The sequence below is a fragment of the Mauremys mutica genome, chromosome 12 (genome assembly GCF_020497125.1).
Source record: "Mauremys mutica isolate MM-2020 ecotype Southern chromosome 12, ASM2049712v1, whole genome shotgun sequence".
Taxonomy (NCBI): Eukaryota; Metazoa; Chordata; order Testudines; family Geoemydidae; genus Mauremys; species Mauremys mutica.
This window is the reverse complement of record NC_059083.1, coordinates 39,653,000-39,672,319: the sequence shown is the minus strand read 5'-3', so window position 1 is coordinate 39,672,319 and position 19,320 is coordinate 39,653,000. Positions and strand designations below refer to the sequence as shown.

Sequence of the window (19,320 nt, the reverse complement as noted above, 5' to 3'; positions counted from 1 at the left end):
GGGTTCGAGCAGCTGATGGAGCAATGGCAAGCAGTGACTGAAGGGGAATGCCCAGAGGTACAGGGGGAAGCAGGGGCTAAGGCCAGTGAGGGGGGACTGCCAGACGAGGAATATGGGCGGTGGAAGCATGTGACCGTGAGAAGCAGGGAGGGGAAAAGGAGAGCCAGTGAAGGAGAAATAGAGCTAAGGAACAGGTTTGAAGATTTGGAGAATGAGGAAGGGGTACAGCAGGTGGTAGCTGACGGTGGGAGGGCAAGGAAAAAGAGAAGAGCGGCTAGTCCAATAGAAAGAGGGGAGGCGTCCATGGAGGCAACACCAGGTTTGGGCGCAGGGAGGATGCAGGATGGCTTAAGGGGAACCACAAGGGATAATTGGAATGGAAGGAGCTTGAAACCAGGGGGGACGGAGGATAGGTTAGAGGACCGCACTGTCCCCAGGCAAAGGCAGGTCTATCTGATTGGGGATTCCATACTGAGAAGGTTGGACAGGCCTGTGACCAGGGCCGATCCGCAGAACAGAAGGGTGTGCTGTCTACCGGGCGCTAAAATACGGGATGTGGACCTGCAGTTGAAAAGGATCCTAAGAGGAGCAGGTAAGAACCCTTTGATCATCCTTCATGTAGGAACGAATGACACGGCTAGATTCTCACTAGAGAGAATCAAGGGAGACTATGCCAGGTTGGGTAAGACGCTCAAGGAAATTGAGGCTCAGGTGATCTTCAGTGGGATTCTACCTGTCCCTAGGGAAGGGCGCCAAAGAGGTGACAGGATCGTGGCGATAAATAGTTGGCTGAGAGAGTGGTGTTACAAGGAGGGCTTTGGGATGTATGGGCACTGGGAGGCTTTTGGGGACAGAGAACTGTTCTCACGGGATGGGCTCCACCTAAGTAGGGAAGGAAGTAGAATTCTAGGAGGGAGGCTGGCTCATCTGATTAAAAGAGCTTTAAACTAGACATTGGGGGGAGACAGTTGGGAGAGGTCCAGGTACTCTCCACGCCAAATTTATACGTTGAGAGTGAGAACAACAGTATAACAACAGATATAGCCAGAGGGGGACGGTTAGGTATAAGGAAGGGCGGGGGGACGGATACTAGACCGACAGGTCATACTGGTAGTACTGTGTCCCTACCAAGTTGGGTGAAAAGGGTGAGAGGAGCCAAACAGCAAAAATTAGGATGTTTGTTCACCAATGCGAGAAGCTTAGGTAACAAAATGGAGGAACTAGAGCTCCTGGTCCGAGAATTGAAACCGGATATCGTAGAAATAACCGAAACATGGTGGAACGGTAGCCATGACTGGAGTACAGGTATGGAAGGGTATGTGCTGTTTAGGAAAGACTGATACAAAGGTAAAGGTGGGGGAGTAGCATTGTATGTCAATAATGAGGTGAAAAGTAACGAAATAACTAGCAATGCAATGGATAATACGGAGTCTGTTTGGGCAATGGTCACACTGGGGAAGAAAACTACTAGAGCGTCCCCTGGGATAGTGATTGGGGTGTGCTATAGACCGCCGGGATCTAGCCTGGATATGAATAGAGAGCTCTTTAATGTTTTTAAGGAGGTAAATACTAATAGGAACTGTATGATCATGGGAGATTTTAACTTCCCGGATATAGATTGGGAAACAAATGCTAGTAACAATAATAGGGCTCAGCTTTTCCTAGACGCGATAGCTGATGAATTCCTTCATCAAGTAGTTGCTGAACCGACGAGGGGGGGATGCCATTTTAGATCTGATTTTGGTAAGTAATGAGGACCTTGTTGAGGAAATAGTTGTAGGGGACAACCTTGGCTCGAGTGATCATGAGCTAATTCGTTTCAAAATAAATGGAAGGATAAACAAAATTGCATCTGAGACTAAGGTTTACGATTTCAAAAGGGCTAACTTTACTAAATTGAGGCAACTATGTCGGGAAGTGGATTGGACTAACATATTTAGGGATCTAAAGGCGGAAGACACCTGGGGTTATTTCAGGTTGAAGTTGCAGGAGCTGTCAGAGGCATGTATCCCGAGAAAGGGAAAACGGTTCGTAGGTAGCAGTTTTAGACCGAGCTGGATGAGCAAGCGTCTTAGAGGGGTGATTAAGAAAAAACAGAAAGCGTACAAGGAGTGGAAAATGGGAGGGATCAGCAAAGAAACCTACCTTATTGAGGTCAGAGGGTGTAGGGAAGCAGTGAGAAAGGCAAAGAGCCGGGTGGAGATGGACCTAGCAAAGGGGATTAAAACCAATAGCAAAAGGTTTTTTAGCCATATAAATAGGAAGAAAACCAAGAAGGAAGAAGTGGGGCCGCTTAAAACTTTAAACGGAGTGGAGATTAGGGATAATCTTGGCATGGCACAATATCTGAACGAATATTTTGCCTCGGTCTTTAATGAGGCTAATGAAGGGCTAAGGAATAGTGATAGAGGGACTGATGGGAATGAAGATATGGGGGTAGACATTACTGTATCTGAGGTGGAAGCCAAACTTGAACAGCTTAACGGAAGTAAATCGGGGGGCCCGGATAATCTTCATCCTAGAATATTAAGGAAATTGGCGAGTGAAATTGCAAGCCCGTTAGCGATGATTTTTAATAAATCTCTAAACTCGGGGGTTGTACCGTTTGACTGGAGATTAGCTAATATAGTTCCTATATTCAAGAAGGGGAAAAAAAGTGACCCGGGTAACTACAGGCCTGTTAGTTTAACATCTGTAGTATGCAAAAGCATGGAAAAAATTTTAAAGGAGAGAGTGGTTACGGACCTTGAGGCCGATGGCAACTGGGACAAATTACAGCATGGTTTTACGAAAGGTAGATCGTGCCAAACCAACCTGATCTCCTTCTTTGAGAAAGTAACAGATTTTTTAGACAAGGGAAATGCGGTGGATCTAATATATCTTGATTTCAGTAAGGTGTTTGATACGGTACCACATGAGGAATTTACTGGTTAAATTGGAAAAGATGGGGATCGAAATGAAAATCCAGAGGTGGATAAGGAGCTGGTTAAAGGGGAGACTGCAGAGGGTCGTATTGAAGGGTGATCTGTCGGGTTGGAGGGGGGTTACCAGTGGAGTTCCTCAAGGTTCGGTTTTGGGTCCGATTTTATTCAATCTATTTATCGCTGACCTCGGAACCAAAAGTAGGAGTGGACTGATAAAGTTTGCGGATGACACAAAGTTGGGAGGTATTGCCAATTCAGAAAAGGATCGGGATATCCTCCAGGGAGATTTGGATGACCTTGTAAACTGGAGTATTAGTAACAGGATGAAATACAATAGTGAAAAGTGTAAGGTTATGCATTTAGGGATGACTAACAAGAATTTTAGTTATAAGCTGGGGACGCACCAGTTGGAAGTAACGGAGGAGGAGAAGGACCTAGGAGTCCTGGTTGATCGTAGGATGACTATGAGTAGGCAATGTGATGTGGCCGCTGAAAAAGCTAATGCGGTCTTGGGATGCATTAGGCGAGGTATTTCTAGTAGAGATAAGGAGGTGCTAGTCCCGTTATATAAGGCGTTGGTGAGACCTCATTTGGAGTATTGTGTGCAGTTTTGGTCTCCCATGTTTAAGAAGGATGAACTCAAACTGGAACGGGTACAAAGAAGGGCCACTAGAATGATCCGAGGAATGGAAAGCCTGTCGTATGAAAGGAGACTTGAGGAGCTCGGTTTGTTTTCCTTAACAAAAAGAAGGATAAGAGGAGATATGATTGCACTCTTTAAATATATCAGAGGGATAAATACCAGGGAAGGAGAGGAATTATTTCAGCTCAGTGCTAATGTGGACACGAGGACAAACGGATATAAATTGTCAGTCAGGAAATTTAGGCTTGAAATTAGACGAAGGTTTCTAACCATCAGAGGAGTGCAATTCTGGAACAGCCTACCGAGGGAAACAGTGGGGGCAAAGGACCTCCATGACTTTAAGATTAAGCTAGATAAGTTTATGGAGGGGATGGTATGATAGGATAACGGGTTTAGTCAATAGGTCAATAACATGCCACAATGGTAATTAGTACAAAGGGTCAATGATAGGATATTGTTAGCCTTTTTCCAGAGGGTCTGGCTGGAGAGTCTTGCCCGCATGCTCGGGGTTCAGCTGATCGCTATATTTGGGGTCGGGAAGGAATTTTCCTCCAGGGTAGATTGGCAGTGGCCCTGGAGGTTTTTCGCCTTCCTCCGAAGCATGGGTCAGGGGTCGCTTGCTGGTGGATTATCTGATACTAGAAGTCTTTAAATCATGATTTAGAGCATTCAGCAGCAGAGTCAAGGGAGAGAATTATTTCAGGAGTGGGTGGATCAGCTTATGTGGCCTGCATCTTGCAGGAGGTCAGACTAGATGATCATAATGGTCCCTTCTGATCTTGAATTCTATGATTCTATGATCTGAATTACTGAGAACCCAACAATCCCTAGAGAGCAGGAATAACAACTTCGGGGGGTGGGGGGGTGGCATTGACACCCCTACACTGGCACACCCAGCAAACTGCCTCTACCAGGGCCACCCCCGCCAGCTCTGTGCCCTGTGGCTGGGGCTGTTTCTTTAAGAGGAATTTGCTCTGCCCCAAACAGCCAGGGACACAAACCATTACTTCAACTTCCTGCTACTTTTGTACTTTCAGTTTTGAAGTGAGTGGAAGGCCCAGAGGGAGCTCCCAGTCATAGAATCATAGAATCATAGATTATTAGAGTTGGAAGGGACCTCAGAAGATCATCTAGTCCAACCCCCTGCTCAAAGCAGGACCAATCCCCAAATGGTCCCCTCAAGGATTGAACTCACAACCCTGGGTTTAGCAGGCCAATGCTCAAACCACTGAGCTATCCTGCTTCATGTGTGTGGAACTGGTGCTGCAGCCTCAGTAAGTGACATGGGGACCAGGGCCGGATTTAGGGGCACGTAACCTGGATGACTGCCTGGGGTGCCAGGCTTGGGGGGTCCTAGGCTTGGGGGGCTGTGTTTGTTGTTAGCGATAAAAGGAAACATTGAATGCTTGAAGTAAACTGTTTTGGGTTTTCCTTATGTGTGCAAATTTTTTACTAACCTTCTAGAATGTTCTAGACCTTTGTAGAATTTTGTGGAACCTTCCAGACTTTCTGATTCAAAGCTTCTTTCCAGGGTTCAGCAGGGAGGGGAGCTCCGGGCTCTGGATCCCCAGCTGCACGGCTCTGGCTGAGATTTCTGGACACACAGCACTGAGGTCCTTCAGTTGGGCTGTTAGCACCAATGGGCCTCACTGAAGGGATTCTCAAGGAGAAACCGGCACCTCCTGACCCTGAAAGTAAACCTGGCTGTGGGAATGTCCCTGCAAATTCAGAGATTTCTCTGCATCTCAACACGGACTGGGATGCTGGCACAGAGCTGGGCTTCCTTTGTGACAGGTGTGTGTGTGTGTTTGTTTTTGTGTATTTGTGTTTCTCTTCCCCCTCCTCCCGTTTGTTATTGTCACTAAACTGACATTCCAGAGTGCGCGGTTGAAAGACAAGAAAAAAAAAACCTTGGTCCAGATTCAGTGAATTCCTCCCATCCCCACATGCAGGGCCATTGCCCTGAGAGAGGGCAGGTGCTGTTAGCATTGCCAACCATCCTACAGGTTTCTGCCAGAGCAGGGGTGCATCACCTCCTTCCATATCTCTGTCAGTGGGAATCACATGGGGAGGCCATGAGTCTGTGTCCTGGAGCCCTGGTCAGGCTCCCTTCCTGGCCAGTGCTGGCCTCTCTGTGGGTAACATGGTGGCCGTCCCAGTCTAGGGGAAGTTACAGACACAGCCTGGGTTCCTGGGAGGACTAGACATCACTGCACAGCCTGGCAGGGGCCACGTGGCTGGGTGGAGCATGAGCCATGAGTGACTTTAACATTTATCTAAAGCTCTTTGATTCTAAGGGTATGTCTACACTGCAGCTGGGACTGAGCTTCCCAGTGTGGTTAGATAGACACATCCTAGCTGTGCTCGAGTTAGTACACTAACACTAGCAGTGTAGCCAGGGGTAGCACAGGTGGCAGCTCAAGCTAGCCACCCGGGTACATACCCCAGGAGTCCCGGCAGGTTTGTTCTCAGGCAGGAAGCCTGAACTGTCGCCTGGGCTACCCCATTACTCTGCTATTTTTAGCATCCTAGCTCAAGGAGAGCTAGCACGACTGTCTACCAGCGCTGGGAAGCTCACTCCCAGCTGCAGTGTAGATGAACCCTGAGAGTGGTTTAAATGGTGCAGATCTCAGGGGGCACAGAGATGTGGTGACCCTGATCAGAATTTCTTTGACATTTGCACCAGTGCTGGAGGCAACAAGGGTGGGTCACTGACACACAAAATCACTGGGGTCAGGGACTGATCTGCTCATAGATCCCCAGAGACCCCTCACCTAGGACAAGTGTGGCTGGGAGATGGGGCCACTTTCCCCTACAGCGATCAGTGGCCATTCATACCCCTCTCAACGGCTTTGCCTGCACTGGCTTGTTTTCCTTAATATGTCCCATGGTAGCACCTAAATGCCCCAGCCAGATGGGGCCCCACTGTGCTGGGAGCTGGACACACCAATAGTGAGAGACCATCTCTGCCCAGGTTTAAGGGACCAGGCCACAGGCAGTCTTGCCTAGTGATCACAGCTGAGCTGAGGTCTGCCCACCTGCGATGGGAGTCATTGGGCCAGAGTTAGAGGAATCACAAGGCGAGGGTCCATAAACAAGAGTCAGGGTCAGAGTCAGATACCAGAGGTACTACCAGGTTAGAATCAAGAGGCTGGATTCAGAGTCAGCGATTAGGAGACAAGGCAAAGTCCAGCATAGTAGACAAAGGTCTGGGTGGTTTTCCAGACACCTTCGTGGAGCAAGCCCTGGGGTTAAGTAGGGGCACTTGGCCAATCAGAGGCTTGCAGGGTACTGTCACTCTGGGTCTAGTGGGCGGTTCTTCCTGCAGTGCCTATTTTCCGCACTGCTCCCCAAGTCCTCACACAATCTAAATAGAAGCAGAAAGCTCCACAGGTCTCAGCTTCTGGCAGTTCTGGGTTTTAATCACAGCAACATCTAACCCTGCTCAGAGCCAGGGCAGACGAGGACTGTGGGGGAAATCCCTTCTCTTCTGGTGCATGTTAGGCAACAGTGAGGCTTGTTACCTCCTCCCCACTGCCCTGTGTCACTTTCGTGTACAGGACCTAGCACCGTGGGGCCCAGCCCTGAGTGTCTGTGTACAGGACCTAGTGCTGTGGGGCCCAGCTCTGAGAGTGTGCGTACAGGACCTAGCACTGTGGGGCCCAGCTCAGAGTGTGTGTATACAGGACCTAGCGCCGTGGGGCCCAGCTCTGAGTGTGACCTCTAGATGCTACTGGAATGCAAATAACAATGTGCAGTAGGGCAGGAGACTGTCCCTGGGATATGGATTTATGGCAGGGGATGGGGCTTAAAGGTGTGTCTCTGTGCAGAGGATGGGGGATGAAGAGGGATAGGTGGGTGGGAGGGTTGCAGGGATCAGGGTGGGAGGGACAGAGAGTCGTGATGTGGAGCCAGGAAGCCCTGCTCTCTGGGCCATTTGATCTGTGCAGTATCTGAGGTGTATAACAAGTAAATGTAACAGCTGGGGCAGGACAGGTTTAGGTTGCCAAGCACCTGTTTTTCGTCCAGAACACCCAGTCAAAAAGGGACCCTGGCAGCCCTGGTCAGCACCGCCGACCGGGCCGTTAAAAGTCTGGTCAGCAGCGCAGCGGGGAACCGGGGGCTAAGGCAGGTTCCTGGAAGCAGTCGCTAGGTCTCTGCAGCCCATAGGGGCATAGACAGCCAGGGAAGCTCCGTGCGCTGCCCCCACCCTGAGTGCCGGCTCCGCAGCTCCCATTGGCCAGGAATTGTGACTATTGGGAGTTGCAGAGGCAGCGCCTGCAGCTGCGAGGGCAACACACAGAGCCTCCCTGGCCACCCATGCAACTAGGTGCTTCAGGGACCTGGCAGCTGCTTCCAAGAGCCATGATAAGTACTGCCAGGACCTCACACCCTGTCGTAGAATCATAGAAGATTAGAGTTGGAAGGGACCTCAGAAGGTCATCTAGTCCAACCCCCTGCTCAAAGCAGGACCAATCCCCAGACAGATTTTTACCCCAGTTCCCTAAATGGCCCCCCTCAAGGATTGAACTCACAACCCTGGGTTTAGTAGGCCAATGCTCAAACCACTGAGATATCCCTCCCCCCACACCTCAACCCTCTGTCCCAGCCCTGAGCCCCCTCCTGCACCCCAAACCCCTCATCCCCAGCCCCACTGACTGAGCCTGGCCTGTTGTCCTAGCACTGACCCCTCCCCTGCAGGTGGAGACCCTGCTGTTCTCCATGGCTGAGCCCCTCTCTCTGCCGCTGCCTCTGCTGCTGCACTCGCAGGCTCAGCATATTCTTTTCATTTCCTTTAACCCGCCCCGGCCAGTCAGTGCCACTCAACTGCCTTCGCTCTGACCCAGTGACCCTGGTCCGGCAGCTTGGGGGAGTCTCAGGGTGAATGTGTGGGGCAGAGTAACCAGGGCTTCCTGTGCCCCAGGGTCCCCGTGTGCAATGGGGAAGGTCCCGCGCTGTCATGCAGCCCTTAGGGGCTGGGCAGTGAGTGTTGTTATTGATATAGTGCCCACGAGTGAGCCAGACCCTGCAGAGACAGAACAAGGGGCTGCTGGCCGCACAAGGCTCCTGGTCTGAGTGCAGACAAGGCCCAGGAAGGGCAGCAGCAAACATTGGAGGAGGGGGCATGAGGGTCCTATTGTGGGGCCAGCCACTCCCTGAGCCCATCCTGTGCCTGTCTTCTGGGTGTGGTAGACAGGATTGTAGTGACCCTGATGGCTCCATGCTGGGCCCTGGGTCACCCCCTGATGACAGTGGGAGCTGGAGGCTGTGGGGGATCGAGAGCAGCCAGGGAACTGGGACATGGACACTGGAAGCCAGGTGGGTGCCCAAAACCCTGTGCTTTGTTTGCTCCAGGTTCCCACTGTGTGCTGCAGGCTCTGTTGGGGTCAGATGCTGCGGTGAGGAGCCCTCGCAGACAGACTGAAGAGAGTGAGGCTCTGTCTGCATGGGGAAGGAGCAGCAGTTCTGTTAAATGGGTTCCAGTTTTGTAGACTTATCATGAGGTAGTGCCCTCAGGTACCACCCTCAGCCATTTCAGGGTGTCTTGGCAAGCATCTTGCCTCAGTTTACCCTCTTCAGCACTCCTAAAATTACACCTCCCAGTCTAAAAGATCTGAGAGAAAAGTTCCCTGCTGGGGTCCGCTCTGAGTCCAAGTAAACCCCAAAATAAAATCTTTTCCTTCACTCTGCTCCAGCCTCCAGCTCTCACTCCAGCTCCTCACTGTCCTCAAGTCAGGAGTCCTCAGTCCTCCTTCCTGGAGCTGGGTTTGGATTAGTTTCCATTGTGGAAAGTTGGCCTGTGACAGATCTCTGGGTGGAATGTCAGAGGAGGATTTCTGGATGCGATTTCTGGTTTTGTGTTTGGGTTGGTTTGTATAATTCTTCCTCTAGGTAAGCAGGGAGGGCTGTAAGGCCAGACTTTCAGAGATATTTAGGAACCTAAAGAAGCAGATAGGTAGCTTGTAGGGTTTTCAAAAGTGCTTACTCAGTTTAGGCACCTAACTCCCATTGATTTCAATAGTTTGTAGGCACCTAACTCTCATTGGTTTCAATAACCCTTAGGTACCTAACTCCTATTGATTTCCCTTGGGCCTATTACTTGCTTAGATTCTTTTGAGAACCTCACTAGGCATCTGTCTGCCTCTGTAAGCACCGCCGTACCTTCCTAACTCTGGCCCGTAGTGAAATTCCATGAGCAGGACTGATTAGGATGTGCCTCTGTTAGACCTGGACCCCTCTGTGCTTCCTGTGCCCAGCTCTGTAAGCTCACAGGCCCTTCCCTCTGGGCAGCCAGGGGCCAGCTATGGCCCTCGCCCGCTGTGAGTGCTCTATCTTAGTGAGCATGTCCCATTGTCAGCCACCCCAGGACTTGCTGCACCCATTCTCTACTGGCACCACAGGAGGAGCCCTAGGAAAAGCCAGACTGGGAGGAAAGCTGGGGCTGGAGTTCCCGTTGTGTTATTGTGAGTTACTTTGTGAATAAAGGGAAGTCCCAGGGCAGGGGTGAGTTTGACCCCACACAGCATGTGCAGACTCTGGAGTGGGGTGGGAATGCCACTCGTTTATAGCTCCCCCTACTCCTGTCTGCAGCAGGGCAGGGACACAGAAGATAAAACTCGGCAACCTGTGAATTCTGTGGCAGACACGCTGAATTCTGTGGCATCATGAGTCCACTGAGCTGTGAGGAATGGAGAAGTTCCCATTTCTTAGCGCTATTGTTTCAGGCTGTCTGCAGACTCAGGCAGGCGTCATTGCATCACCTACACTCAGTTCCTTTTCAGGGTTCTCTCTGCAACCACAAGGTCTAGAAACAGAGGGTGCGATACTGTGCCGGGCCTCTGGGACGTGCACCACAGAACTCACAGCTCTGGGGAAGATGGCAAAGGTCGCTTCACACCACTTTTGCATCCTTGGTATTCCAGGCTGCTCTGTGGTGAGGGAGGGGGATAAGACATCCCCCACTGTAATTTAAGGTAGCCAGGGGAGCTACCCTAAGTCACAGGAGCCCAGTGTGGGCCGCCTATGGGCGGCAGCACTGTCAAAAATGTCCATCGTGCTAACAGTATGGACCCACCTCCTTCTGCCTGCAGCACGTTCCCTACCAGCCTGCTAACTCCAAGCTTCACTCCCAGCATGGGGCCCTTTGATGCAGAGCCTGCGGCTGTGTCACACAGCATCTGTATGGGTGAAAGTCTTCCCCGCCAGAGACAAGTTTTAATGGCCCCCCTACAGTGCCATAGTGGGCTGGGCCAAAAGCTCAGATTCTGGATGCCGGTGGCATGGCCGGGGCGAATTTGTTGGTTGTGGAATCAGAGGATTCCTCAGGCCTTGGCGCCTTTCTGCAGAATGTCCCCGTGACTTTGGAATGTGAAACTGGCAGTGTTACCAAGGAATTGTGGTGACCGAGGCAGGACACATAGAGCCGGTGGGTGAGGAGTGACCTTTGGAATGACTTCCCTGAGCATCAGGAAGAGGACACAGCTGTGTGTAACGTTCTGTTTGTATTTGTGTCTGTTTGCTCTCTGTGTGCTTGAGGTCTATGGGGGTGTCCATGTATAGAGAAAGTTTTTAAAAACAAAATTTCTGTGTCGTTAATTGATTGACTGCTCCAGATATGGCAATCATGCAAAATATTTACTAGTGAAGCACTTTGGAGCTTAGAGTCTTAGCAGAAACATTTATTTGTATGAACTTCTCCTCACCTCTGTACAATTCTTTGCAAACCACTCAGACCGGTTCCCTGGGCTCTGAGTCAGACATGGACAATGGCTTGTTGTTTACAGTCAGGTTGCTTTAAGCAGGTATCTGAAGAGACATGCAGCAGCTTCCTGATTCATGGTCTGCAGAGAAACACTCAGAGGAGTCACCTCTTTGCTTTGGGTTTTCTGGTAGTTGGAAAAGAAGTTTTATTTCCTCATCCTGCTGTATCTAATCTGGGGGCTGTGTTCTGCGCTAGCAGCACAGGCAGTGTCTCCGTGAATGCTCTGGGGCCCAAGCACCCATGGAAAAAATAGGAGGTGCCCAGCACCCACCAGCCACAGCTGTTTGGTGCTGGCTGCCAATCAGCTGTTGTGCAGGTCCTGGGGCTGGCTGCTGATCAGCGAGCAGCTGTGGGAGGCACCTGCAGGATGGGGCGAAGAGGAGCGAGAGGCTGATGGGTGGGCAGGAAGGCTCATGTAGGGGATGGAGAGGACCAAGTTGCAAGTAGGCAGCGGGGCCTCCGGGGAGGGGGCAGAGTAGGGGTGAAAAGAGACAGAGTGAGGGCAGGACCTGGGGGACGATGTCCCACGGGAGCAGGGCCTCGGGGCAGAGCAGGGCCAGAGCATCCACTGGGAAAAACAAAAGTTAGCGCCTGTTTTCAACAGGGTCTGTCTTCATGGCAGAGTTAACTTGGCTCAGTTTTAGTTAGTTCCATGCCTCCAGAGCGCCCTCTGCAGGCCAGTGTCCCCCCCTGCTGCTTAGCTGTCATGTCCTTCCCAGACCCAGTGCCCTGTTATCTGGGGATGCATGGCCAGGGGTCTTAGGGTCTCCCCTCCCTGGGAACCCCCTATTCCCACCTCATTCTTGGCTACTGCCAGTCACCACTTAGCCCCCATTCATTGGGGCAGACAGCAGTGTATCAGTCACTCATCACAGGCAAGGGGGGTCTGGACCTGCTGCCTCTGCCTTGCCTACCTGTGGGCTGCCACCTGCAACCCAAGTGCCTCTTTAGCCTTACCCTAGGCCTGCAGCTTTCCTAGGCCAGAGCTCCCCAGCTCCCTTGGCCTTTCCCCAGCCCTGCTCCACTCTAGGCACTTGCCTAAGCTCCCTGCAGCCGGGCTCTTCTCCCTCTGAATGCAGAGAGAGAGACTGACTGGGCTTCTGGGCCTATAGCTCACAGCCTTTTTATACAGGCCAGCTGGGGCCTGATTGGGGCAGGGCAGCTGCAGCCACTTCCCCAATCCACCCAGCTTTCCCCCTGCCACAGCCCTCCCCCAGGGCTGTTTCAAGCCCTTCAGGGTAGGAGTGGGGTAACCACCCCGCTACATACTCATGCTTTGACCGCACTCCTGTCCCTGTTCTTTTATTAGTTGTCCCCCGCAATTAGTGGGTTTCTGCGGTCCTGTGGATCCTCCCCTTAGGCTGGGGGGGGGGGAATCTGTTAGCATGGGGTGGGCTTCCACCCGCCCCGTTTCCCGGAAACCCAATAGATACAGACTCATGCTGATAGTCTGACGGCTGTACTGTGCTCTGAGTGCTGGACCTACATGGGGGAAGGAAGGACAAAAGTAGCTTTTCACCATTTTTCCACTTGCCCCAGTACCTGGGGCTGCCAGGAGCCAATTCAGATCCAGGCATTATGAAAAGCAGCCTCAGGGTTTCTCCATCTTGCCTCAGCAGGCAGCAGCCCCCAAGGGCCCTCACATCTGCTGGGGATCAGTGGAGTTCGGCAGCACCCCAGTCACACCCTTTCCATCTCACCACACCCCAACAACCCTGGAGAGATGGAGGGGCTGCAAGGGGGTGACCTAGAGCTGGTGGCTTTACACCATCTGAGGATTCCCCTACGCTGACAGAATTCCCAGCTGGCTGCCAACACTGGCTTTCCGTCCCCTCTGCACTGCTGGGAAGACACAAAGGGTCCAGGGTAACATCGAAGATCTGGCCAGCTTCATGCAACAATTTATACAAGAATCTAAGGTTTAATGATACATTTAGTCTTGTTTTCATATGGCATGTTTGTAAGCTTCTGGCCTTCCTACTGCAACACTCTGTGTCCTGCAGCTTATTCGCTGCACTTGTAGAGAAATCCCAGCAGTTTGCTAACATGGGTTTGATTTTGTTTGTTTCCCTCTTTGTTCAGAACAAGTTATAATGAAGAGGACGATTTTCTCATTCTTTCATGGCTTCACTGTGAGCTCCTTTCTGCCTGGATATGTCGTTTTCTTCATTGCTCTGCACATTCACAGTTTTGCATCAGGTGGGAATTCCTGTTTATCCATGAGATTTCTGCCTGCTCATATACCTTCTCCTTCTAAAAGTACCAGTTCTCTCACATTATAGCCTCATGTCATTCACCATGCCTTTTCACCCTGGAAGATCATGCAAGTCACAAACTGGTCTCTTGGTTCCAGGTTTTTGTCGGCATTCTAGTGCCATGACTTCAGAAAGTTGCCAGGTCCTCCCAGTTAAGAATTTTCCCCTCTTGGGGTTGGCATTTCCCTGAGGGACACGTGGCTGGTTTAACAGCCCAGCATTGCTCCCTGCAGCCCCTGGCACAAGAGTATCCTGTGAGTGCTTGGGGCCTGATTTGCAAAAGTGAAAAACACTCACCACTGCCAATGAATTCCAGGGGAGTGTGGTGTGAATGTGTAACATGCCATAAGAATGCAAATCAGGCCCTAGGTGTCTCAGGGTAGTGGACAGTTTTGGCCTCAATGTCTCTGTGCCTCAGTTTCCCGTCTGGAAAATGGAGATAACGAAAACTCCCTACCTCAAAAGAATGTTGTGAAGTTAAAGTCATTAGTATGAGTTGACACTCAGATAGGGATGAGCACCACAGAAAAGCTCTTGAGTAGATAATATAATTCTATATCTAGTGCAGGATTTGGAGGGTGGCAGTAAATATGGCCTGGAGCCCTCACTGAATGATTAGGATAAAAAGCATTGAATAGCTGCTAATTCAGTGAGCACGATCCACCCTGTGCACTGAATGAGTCAGGGCTCCCATGGAAAAAATACCATGTTTTCAAGTAATTAAAGACTGTAGTATAATGAACACACACAAGTGGGCGCAATTAAGGTTTTATACAAATTGTGACGAAGATGCTTTACTAATGATGATAAACTGGCATTTCCTCAGTGCATTTTGCCTCAGGCACTGCCTCTTCGCCCTTGTGGGTACTAGTCTCATACCCTCTGGCTGTGTTAGAGAATTGAACCATTGCTCATTGAACAGGAGGGCTGCTCTAGTGTAAGCACCAGTGCTGCATTGTATCCACACTCTTTCTGTTTGCACCCTGCCCACTTTTGTGCCCGGCCACACTGTTGAGCCTAAATTAATGTTCATTCAGTTTCTCTCTGACTTAATCACCTTTTTCTACTGGTACATTTCACAGGAAAGTTCACAGTGACTGGACCTGACCATCCAATCACCACCTCCATAGGTGGGGAGGCCATCCTGCCCTGCCACCTCTCCCCCAGGATGAGTGCTGAGAACATGGAGGTGCGATGGTTCCGATTCCAATATCATTCAGTTGTCCACCTGTATCAGGAGGGACAGGATAAGTATGAAGAGCAGATGCTGGAATATCATGGGAGGACAGAACTGCTGAAAGATGGCATCACTAATGGGAGTGTTTCCCTGAGAATACACCAGGTCAAGCTCTCTGATCATGGGCAGTATACATGCTTTTTTCAATACAATATCTTTTATGAAGAAGCCATTTTGGAGCTGATGGTATCAGGTAAGTTATTGTGTTTTATTGTTTTGATTTGCCAGCAGTATAATAAATGGAGATCGCTCATTGAGATTTAGCCCTCGATCGCTCTCATTCACACATGAATATCCAGAATTCTCTTTTAGCTCCCAATTATTGCATAGCAGGGTCAATCCCTGAGGAAAAATGGAAGAATTTTGCTTGTGTGCTCTGTACTTGGGGCAGTTTCTAAATTTTATTTTAAACAGAGTAGTATAGAGTTCAAATATTTCTCTGGCAATAAACAAACCCACTGTGATGATTTGAGGACTTATGAATTCTGTTTGATACTATGAAGTTGTTTTTATGAATTGCTGTATCATAGAATGTCTCTATGTCTACATGTATCTACTATTACTGACCAAGTCGTAGGACATACACACCAGACTATTTACAATGGGGAGTTAGCTTTAACTGCTCTGACCTGCTGATAAGTATGCTAAGGATGGTAGCTGGGAAGAAGCCACTTCCTCCTGCTGGTCTGTAGGAGGACTGGAGTTTGGTGAGTTGAAAATTACGAGAAGCAGAACAAAGGAACCAGGTGTTAGTGATGGGACATAGAAACTGGAGACAATCAGTGGGACAGGAACAAGAAACTTTGGGAAAGAGAGAGGAAGGACGCAGACCAGCCAAGGCCAGAGAAGACTGTCTGGGAGAGGGAGGCTCCTTGGTAGAGAAGACAAGCCATGTGCTGCAGCAAAAGTGCCTTAGAATCTTAGGGTACGTCTACACTACCTGCCGGTTCGGCGGGTAGCAATCGACTTCTCGGAGTTCGATATATCGCGTCTCATCTAGATGCGATATATCGAACTCCGAACGCGCTCCCGTCGACTCCGGAACTCCACCACCGTGAACGGCGGTGGCGGAGTCGACGGGGGAGCCGCGGACTTCGATCCCACGGCGTGAGGACGGGTAAGTACTTCGAACTAAGGTAAGCTGAAGTTGCGTACCTTAGTTCGAACCACCCCCCCAGTGTAGACCAGGCCTTAGACACCTCCAGAGGATTTTGACCCAGCCCAGAGAATATTCTGGAGTGGTAAGGAAATTGTGGGAGGGAATGAATGTAGGTCTATTATTTTTCTATAGAAATGTGTTTTCAAGAAAAGAGCAATGGTGTTCGAATCCTATGCAAAGTCTCTCTGTGTATTACCCTACCACGTAACTTGTGGACACAGAATGCCCACACAGCTGGAGTTCTGGGACACCGAGGGTGTGTTTAAGCTGTGGGGGCTGCCTATGGGAACAGCACTGGTCCCAGCAGGGGCTGGGCCGTTGGACCGTGAGGACTCACTGCTTGAAGGGGTGTAAGATGGAGGATATGCACCCCAAGAGTGGGCTGAGAGACCTCAGGCCTTGTCTGTGCCTGGACTCTGCTCAGACTCTAGAGGTTTAAAACACGTGGGATTCAGTCTGGTGAGTGGCCAAGAGGGGGTGCTTGACAAAGTTGTGACACCCCCTCACTCTTTTTCCTTGGGTTCTGCTTATATCGGGTGTCTGTCATTTGCCTATTTAAACATAGAACACTTCATCTGAAACCTTTCCAGCAGGTTTTTTTTTCTTTCCCTTCCACATTATGGCCCAAACCTCAAGAAGGGCTGATCACTGATGACTGCCACTGAAACTGCAGTTACTCAGAGCCAATCTGGATCTGGATCTGTTAATTGATTTTTTTCGAGTTGTACAATAGGATCAACTTCTTTTGGAATTGCCTTGTTATTTTCATAGTCCCATACCCCTCTGGAATAGAGCTGGTCGGGAATTTTTTGACGAAGCTTTTCTTTCATCAAAAATTGCTGATTTGTTGAAACTGAAACTTTCCACAGCTGATTTTTTGACCCAAAAAGTTTCAAAATTGTCAAAATGTTTTTGTTTTGACATTTATAACATGAGAAAACCCATTTTCCAGTTAAAAGCAACTGTTTGTTTTAAAATGTAAGCTAATTATAGTAAATAAGTAAAAGTAGTCAAAATTGAAATGAAATGTTTCAACTAACTTGACTCAAAAATTTTGCGGGATTTTTGATTCGTGAAAGTTTTTGGAGATTTTGATGTTTTGTCTCAGTTTGCTAGGAGAAATGTTTTGTATATATCTTGAAAATTTTCACAGGGCAGGAAAACTGTCTAGCTCTGCTCAGGAACTAAGATCAAGAACATTGTCAGAGTATCTCAGGATGCTGTCGGAGTATCTCAGTATCTTTATCTACAGATAGCTCAAAACTCAATATAAATGACAAATTGAATTATGAAATAATCAATTTTAGATAAAGAAATAAAGTGACATGTCACCTGAAGAAATATATGAAAATAGAATGAATTTACTCTCAGACTTACTCTATAATATTAATTTCCCCATAAAAAAGGAAACCCAGCCCAGATGAAACCAATAGAAGGAAACTGCAATGTAAGGCATAAGATATAAATTAGGAGGGGGAGAATAAAAGCCAAAGCCAAAAACAAATATCAAGAAATTGTTTCAGTGTTTATCAGGGGTTGGTAGTCTGCCAGAGAGTTGGTGGGTAAGGTGTATCAATACAGAAGAAAGGGAGCAATCAAAGAGGATAAGGACATTACAGAGAAGCTAAATGTTTTCTTTGTGCCAGTCGTCAGCACAGAGGAGATATCTGCTCTTCTCAGCTAATAAAGATGAGGCATTGTCAGAGAATGATGTATCAAAAGAAGAAAAGCTGGAACAAACTAATGAGTTAAATAGCAAGGCATCACCAAGAGTTCCTTCAGAACAGTTATATGAATTTAAGAGTTCAGTGGCTGAGCTGCAAACAAAATCATGCAACCGTTAAAATCACTGCTCAACTGGAGGAATGGAAGGTAGCCAGTGTTTTAACTATCAGTAAATGTGGTGCTAGAGGTGACCCTTGGATTTACTTCAGAACTGAGTAAATTGGTTGAAACAATAATCAAAGACAGTTAGAATAGTTTCAACTCCGTGGAATTTCCTCATAATTATATGGCAAACTTTTGTGGTTTTGAAACTTTTCAAACATGAAACAAGTGTCGCTGAAGCACTTTTGTCTTCCTGAACCCAGCAACATCCTGAAATCATTGCTGAAGAGATGTGAATGTCCCAATCATCTCATTGGGATATTGACTCTGAAACATAATTGACTATTTCATTGCTGAGATACCAATAAAGTAAACTGGCCAGAACTTAATCTATCTTCTAGTGAAGGGCTGAGTCCAGTGTGATGGGATTGAACATGCAATTTTAGGAGTCCAGGTGCCAGGGCCATAAGCAGGGCAGAGCAAGTGGGGCAGTCACCCAGGGCACAAAGCTGCAGGGATGGAAACAGAGGTGACTAGTAAAGCCCTGCTTGGCAGGGCTCAGTTGGGCCAGCCCCACATGGCGGAGCTTGGTTGGACCAGTCCCACACAGCTTGGGTTCAGGAGGGGCTCTCTCAGCAGGCTACCCATCCTGTCTGGGTTGGGGGAGACGCAACTATAAAATCGGTGGGGGCATGAGACCCCACGTGCTTCCCCCCCCCTTACATGTTGCTGCTGTGCAGAAAAAAGATGAAAAAAATGGTAGGGACTTCAAATATGCTTGCTCGCTCCTGGTGCTAAAATGCTTAGTTACTGCTCTGCTAGGTGCTTCAGACCAGAGATCACCAAGGGCCTTTTCCAGTGACTTCAGTGGGCTTTGGGCCAGGCCCTGTCCTCTAACACGCACTGTCCACACTAAGCGTTCAGCTTTCAAGGGTGTGTTCACTAGTGAGATTCTGGTATCTAGCTGAGCCATAGTGACTCAATGACCCACACCTGCAGTGAGTTTTCCACATAGCTTGCACCAACAGTGGGTTCTGGGGACAGAGAAAAGAGTTAATTTTCTACTTCTCCTGAAGGTTAAGCTCCTGTCTGCTTTGCTGAAAGTGTGGAATTAACACAGGTTCATTCCATTCTCCTCCAGCTATGGGCTCGGACCCCCACATCTCTGTTGATGGTCACCAGGATGGAGGAATCCGGGTTGTGTGTCAATCAGCTGGATGGCACCCAGAACCTGAGGCTCAGTGGAGAGATCGCCATGGGCAGCTGCTAGCATCTGCCTCTGAAAAAATATCCAAGGCGGACAATGGCCTGTTTCAAACTCAGATTTCTATTGTTGTAACAGAAGATTCCAATCAGAATTTGTCCTGTTCTGTCAGGAACCCACTCGTCAACCAAGATAAAATATCAACAGTTTTCATAGCAGGTCAGTGAAAATCACAAAATATTCAAGTTACACCCAGTCCCAAGAGACCAGTCTCTCACCCAGATCGATTTGAATCCCAGATCTCACTCT

At 49.1% G+C, this 19,320-nt stretch overlaps 1 protein-coding gene across 1 annotated transcript in view; it reads left to right on the top strand.

The window, feature by feature from the left end:
* The first annotated feature begins 4,818 nt into the window (after positions 1 to 4,818).
* LOC123345198 (butyrophilin subfamily 1 member A1-like) overlaps positions 4,819 to 19,320 on the top strand; it is a 36,520-nt gene continuing 22,018 nt past the window's right edge. The window contains exons 1-5 of the mRNA XM_044981902.1: positions 4,819 to 4,841; positions 5,099 to 5,361; positions 13,412 to 13,528; positions 14,667 to 15,014; positions 18,949 to 19,230. Coding sequence (XP_044837837.1) covers positions 5,280 to 5,361; positions 13,412 to 13,528; positions 14,667 to 15,014; positions 18,949 to 19,230 — 829 coding nt within the window. The 5' untranslated portion in view covers positions 4,819 to 4,841; positions 5,099 to 5,279. The remainder of the gene's footprint in view (positions 4,842 to 5,098; positions 5,362 to 13,411; positions 13,529 to 14,666; positions 15,015 to 18,948; positions 19,231 to 19,320) is intronic.